This window comes from Arachis ipaensis, chromosome B04 (assembly GCF_000816755.2).
Source record: "Arachis ipaensis cultivar K30076 chromosome B04, Araip1.1, whole genome shotgun sequence".
In the NCBI taxonomy this organism is placed as follows: Eukaryota; Viridiplantae; Streptophyta; class Magnoliopsida; order Fabales; family Fabaceae; genus Arachis; species Arachis ipaensis.
In genome coordinates, this window is record NC_029788.2 from 23,902,630 (window position 1) to 23,908,998 (window position 6,369).

The 6,369-nt window shown below is 52.6% G+C and overlaps 1 protein-coding gene across 1 annotated transcript; it reads left to right on the top strand.

The window, feature by feature from the left end:
• On the top strand, nt 246-2,102 carry LOC107636320. The gene has a single exon (XM_016339839.1). It carries the CDS (start codon nt 246-248, stop codon nt 2,100-2,102), a length of 1,857 nt encoding a protein of 618 aa, XP_016195325.1.

A 6,369-nucleotide genomic window follows, 5' to 3' on the forward strand; every position in this document is an offset into this window, starting at 1 on the left:
CCCTTTCCCCAAGGTACGTGACATGACTCTATCCCTTTTTTGCCTGCACACCCCATTGACTTGTGCGTCGGAGTGTCTTTGCAGGTGACACCCCCCCTTTTCCACATCTGAAGAGCTCGGGACCTCGCCTACTCCAACCCAGAGACGTACGACCAGACGACCTCCCCTCTTGTTGATCAGGACATTCACCCAATCGGTCCGGTACCCGACCTACCGAACATTGGCGCCGTCTGTGGGGAAGGTTCATGGACTTCGTACTGGTCCAAAGTGGAACAGGCCACGAGGCCGAGCCCGGAGGGGATGCTGCCGTGACTACTTCCCAGCAGCGCACAAGATCCCCCCCAAGACACCCAACACAATCTCGCGAAGGACGCCCCTTCGGGGGAACTGGCGACAACCACGCCAAAATAATGCAAGAACAGCACCATAGGATGCAAGACCTGGAACACTGGCTGGCAGACAGGGAACACGACCAGCACACCCCAGAACAAAGCCACTCCCGCTCTCACTCTAGGAGCCACTGCAGACGCACGCCCAGCCCCCAGGCCGAATCCAAGAGCACTGGGGAAAGAGGACGCGCTAGGAGACGCCATGACCCTGTCATCTATGCCAGACAAGAACGGCGGCACACTACAGGTCAGGGAACCGAAGACGCTCGTCGGGAGGACGATGAAGGAAGAACGAGGAGAACGCGGGGACCCATGATAATGGGGGCGATCCCATTTCATCGTTCCATACTCGAGGTCCGGCTACCAAAACACTTTGACAAGCCAATGGACATGAGGTACGACGGAACACAAGACCCGCTGGAATACCTCACGACCTTTGAGGCCAGAATGAACCTTGAGGGAGTGGGAGACGAGGTAAGATGCTGCGCCTTCCCGATCACCCTGGCGGGGCCTGCAATACGGTGGTTCAATAACCTCCCGCAGGGCTCGGTGACCGGCTTCGCAGATATCAGCCACACCTTCTTAGCCCAATTCACGACCAGGATCGCAAAGGCGAAGCACCCAATCAACCTGCTCGGGGTAACCCAGCGACCCGACGAGTCGATTAGGAAATACCTAGATAGATTCAACGATGAATGCCTGGAAATCGACGGACTGACGGACTCGGTCGCGAGTTTGTGCCTGACGAATGGACTCCTGAACGAGGACTTCAGAAAGCACCTTACCACGAAACCAGTGTGGAGTATGCAGGAAATCCAATGTGTGGCCAAGGAGTACATCAATGACGAAGAAGTGAGCCGAGTCGTGGCTGCCAACAAACGGCAGCCCACTCATAATCAAGACCGGCACCGCGGAAGCAGAGAAGGACAAAAGGAGCACGCCAGAGACAGCGGCCCGAGCAAGGCTCCCAGACCATTTCCTCGTGTTGAGAAGTTCACCAACTACACCCCTCTCACCGCGCCGATCATGGAAGTTTATCAACAAATTGCCGAAAAGGGGATCTTGTCAAAGCCCCGACCACTGAAGGAACGAACAGGGGGAAACCGAAGCCTCTACTGTGACTATCACAAGGGCTATGGGCATAAAACCCAAGACTGCTTCAATCTAAAGGACGCGCTGGAGCAGGTCATCAGGGATGGAAAGCTAGCCATATTTTCCCACCTCATAAGGGAGCCAAGGCGACGAAATCGCGACCACGACAGTGAAGATAGGACTCGGGCACCGAAGCGACGCCAAGAACCGGAGGACGACGACCAGGGCCTCACCATAGTGAACGTGGTAACAGCTAGGAATGCAGCACCTAGGTCAAAGTCGGCACACAAGAAAGACGCCAAAGTCCTGGCGGTCTCCTCATCCTCCACGCGAAGCACTAGGAAGCTCCCACCCATTTCGTTCGGCCCGGAAGATCAGTGGTTCGACAAGATCGGAGAGAGTCCTCCCATGGTCATAACGGCCAGGGTAGCAACCGGTCTCGTCAAACGAATCCTTGTAGATACGGGGGCAGACTCGAACATCATATTCCGTAATGTGTTCGATGCTTTGGGCCTGAGGGACGCCAACCTACAGACGCACCAGCACGGTGTCGTAGGGCTTGGCAACCATTTCATCAAGCCAGATGGCATAATCACCCTGCCGATCTCACTGGGACAATGACAGGGGAGGAGAACGGTAATGGCCGAATTTGTGATCCTACGGGACTCCACCGCCTACAACATCATCCTGGGGAGAAAGACAATCAACGACCTAGGAGGAGTCATCAGCACGAGGATGTTGGTAATGAAGTTCATAACTGAAGAAGGGTCAGTAGGATCTGTGAGAGGAGACCTGGAAACGGCAGTCGCTTGCGACAACGCCAGTCTCTCGTTAAGGAAAAAGTTTAAAGAGGCATTGGGAATATTTCTCGCCGACCTGCACGCCAGAGTCGATGACAAACCGAGACCCGAGCCCGAAGGAGACCTGGAAAAGTTTAAGGTCGGGAACTCAGAGGAAAAATTCACGTTCGTGAATAGGAACCTCCCCCACGAGTTAAAAGAACCCTTGATGGAAATGATCAGAGCTAATGGCGATTTGTTTGCCTGGACACCCGCTGACATGCCGGGAATAAACTCCAGTCTCATGTCGCGCCACCTAGCCGTTAGACCGGAAGCCAAACCGGTGGCCCAAAGAAGGAGAAAAATGTCTCAGGAAAGAGTAGAGAAAGTGGCCAGACAGATGGCCGGCCTCCTCGAAGCGGGGTTCATCCGGGAGCTGGACTATTCGACCTGCCTGTCAAACGTGGTCCTGGTAAAAAAGCACAATGGGAAATGGAGAATGTGTGTGGACTACTCCGTTCTCAATAAAGCATGCCCCAAGGGCTGCTACCCCCTTCCCAACATCGACGTACTCGTTGATGCGGCTGCGGGATACCGGTATCTGAGTTTCATGGATGCCTACTCCGGCTACAATCAGATACCGATGCACCGGCCAGACGAGGATAAAACGGCGTTTATAACGCCAGGGGGGACCTATTGCTACAGAGTGATGCTGTTTGGCCTAAAGAACGTGGGGGCAACGTACCAGAGACTGATGAACAAAATATTCAGCAATCTCATCGGCAAGACCGTGGAAGTTTACGTGGACGATATCCTCGCAAAAACCACCCACCCCGATGATCTCATAAGAGACCTGGAAAACGTGTTCGCGTCCCTCCGACAACATGGCATAAGGCTCAACCCGCTTAAGTGTGCCTTTGCCATGGAGGCTGGAAAGTTCCTGTGATTCATGATAACCCAGAGAGGAGTGGAGGCCAACCCTGAAAAGTGCCAAGCAATACTCCAAATGAGGAGTCCGGGCTGCATCAAGGACGTTCAGCGGCTGACGGGAAGGCTCACAGCGTTGTCCCGTTTCCTCGGCGCGTCGGCAGCAAAGGCCCTGCCCTTTTTTGCTTTGATGAAGAAGGGAATAGCATTTGAGTGGACTCCTGCGTGCGAAGAAGCCTTCAACCACTTCAAGGAGATTCTAGCAGCACGCCCAGTGCTCGGGAAGCCGAAAGCCGGAGAGCCACTCTATCTATACCTAGCCATCACAGAGGGAGCGCTCGCAGCGGTGTTGGTACGAGAAGAAGGGAAGGCCCAGCAGCCGATCTACTTTGTGAGTAGAGCACTGCAAGGTGCAGAACTCAGATACAGCAAGCTGGAGAAGCTGGCACTGGCACTTCTGGTCTCCTCCCGCCGATTGCGACAATACTTCCAGAGTCACCAGGTGGTCATAAGAACGGACCAGGGGATTTGACAGGTGCTCCAAAAGCCTAATCTAGCGGGAAGAATGATGACCTGGGCCATCGAACTATCCCAATACGACCTAGGCTACGAGCCCTGACACGCGATTAAGGCGCAAGCAATGGCAGACTTCCTGGTGGAAGTAACTGGGAATCCAACCAAGGAAACGAACACGCGGTGGAAGCTCCATGTGGACGGAGCCTCCAACCAGACGTCCGGAGGCGCCGGGATCACTTTAGAAAGTCCGGCTGGAGTCATCTATGAACAATCGGTTAAGTTTGAGTTTCTCGTATCAAACAACCAAGCAGAATACGAAGCCCTCCTAGGGGGTTTGGTTCTTGCTCAGGAAGTCGGGGCCAAGAGGCTGGAGGTATGCAGTGACTCGCAGGTCGTCACTTCACAAGTGAATGGAAGCTACCAAGACAGAGACTCATTACTGCAGAAATACTTAGAGAGGGTCAAAGAGCTGAGCAAACAATTCGAAGAGGTCACGGTCCAACACGTTCCAAGGGAGAGGAACACACGGGCAGACCTCCTATCTAAGCTGGCGAGCACAAAACCCGGAACCGGCAATCGCTCCCTCATCCAAGGCATCACGCAAGAGCCAGCAGTTGCCCTCCACCTGACCAAGTTAGCCCCTTCTTGGATGGACCCCATCACTGACTTCTTGCAAAACGGCAAACTCCCCCAGGACGAAAAAGGAAGCCAAAGCGATAAGAAGGGAGGCCGCCAAATATACGATCATACAGGATCAGCTATTCAAAAAGGGACTTAGCCAACCTTTGCTGAAGTGTCTGCACCCCGACCAGACGGACTACGTTCTGAGAAAAGTCTATGAGGGGTGCTGCGGCCACCATATCGGGGGCAAGGCCCTAGCAAGGAAGCTCATCCGAGCTGGATACTACTGGCCGACAATGATGAATGACTCCAAGGAGTTCGTAAGGAAATGCGCGAAGTGTCAACAAAATGCCAACTTCCACAGAGCGCCAGCCTCTGAGCTGAGTTTACTAACGTCCACTCAACCTTTCGCACAGTGGGAAGTCAACCTCTTGGGACCCTTCCCAGTTGGCCCGGGGCAGGTCAAATACCTCATAGTTGCCATCGACTACTACACCAAATGGATAGAGGCTGAACCGCTCGCCAGCATATCCTCATCCAATTGTAGGAAATTCATGTGGAGGCAGGTGATAACCTGTTTCGGCATCCCAGAGATTGTCATCTCGGATAACAGGACGCAATTCACTGACAAGAAGTTCACAGAGTTTCTCACCGGCTTGGGGATAAAACAGAAGTTCTCCTCAGTTGAACACCCCCAAACAAACGGACAAGTGGAATCTACAAATAAGATCATTTTACTAGGTCTTAAAAAGCGTTTAGATAGCAAAAAAGGCGCGTGGGCCGACGAACTTGCCTCGGTTCTCTGGTCCTATCGAACAACCGAGCAAAGCTCCACCGGGAAAATCCCTTCCGCTTAACATACGGGGTCGAAGCAGTGATACCCGTGGAGGTCGGAGAGCCAAGTCCACGGCTACTCCTCACAGGAGTAAAAGAAGCAGTAGACAAAGACCTGGTAGACGAGGTCAGAGAAATGGCCCACTTGTCAGAGGTAGCACTGAAACAGAGGATAGCCCTACGATACAACACCAAGGTCCTCAAAAGGAAATTTGAGGAAAGAGACCTCGTTCTGCGAAGAAATGACATCGGACCACCGTCCCCAGGAGAAGAAAAGCTGGCGGCAAACTGGGAAGGCCCCTACAGAGTCAAAGAAGTGCTCAGCAACGGCGCCTACAAGCTGGAAAGACTCGACGGCAAAGAAATCCCGAGAACATGGAACGCAGGTAACCTAAGAAGATTCTACTCGTAGCTTGGACACACTAGCCAAGCGGCCCGGCGAGTTAGATAGGTGTTTAATCTTGTCAAATGTTAATTTCCAATGATTTACTTTTATTAAGCGCCTACCGTGTTCATAGAACTGTCTAGCTAACGACTACTTTTTACTTGTCTAAATTCTCCTATCCATCATTCCCCAATATATATCCCACATCGTCATGTTTTCCAACGTATGGCAAACGGGACTACGATACGGCAACCCGGGACTGATCACCCCAGGAGCCAAACACGTCAAAGCCATAACAAACGGCCGCGATAATAAGACCAAGACGGTTTCGCCCGAGTTACCAACATAACGGCAAAACGGACACAAGCAATAAGTCCACACCGAAAAAACGGTAACAAAACAAAACGCTACTAAACAAACAGATAAAGGCGATAATTAGAAGCCGACCAGGAGACCACTAAAGTATAAAAGTTAGCGTTTTCAACAAGTATTCTACAAGGAAACATAAAAGGCATAAGTTACAAGAGTTCACTTCCGGGGCATGTCGACAATCTTGCCGTCCTGGATTGTTTTGAAGACTCCAATAGCCGACGTATCGAATTCTGGGACCATGATCTTCACCTGGGCCTTGAGAGCCTCTTCGGTCATAAAGATCGCGTTCTTTCCCTGCTCCCTGACCGCCTTGTATTTCCTTTTCAACTCTTCCGCCTCGGCTCGCGCAGCCTCAGCCGACGAGACGGCCGCGTCACGCTCCTTCTCCATAGCGACCACTCGGCCTTGCGCAGCGTTAAGCTGGCTCTCTAGAGTCATCTTCTGCTCAGTTAGA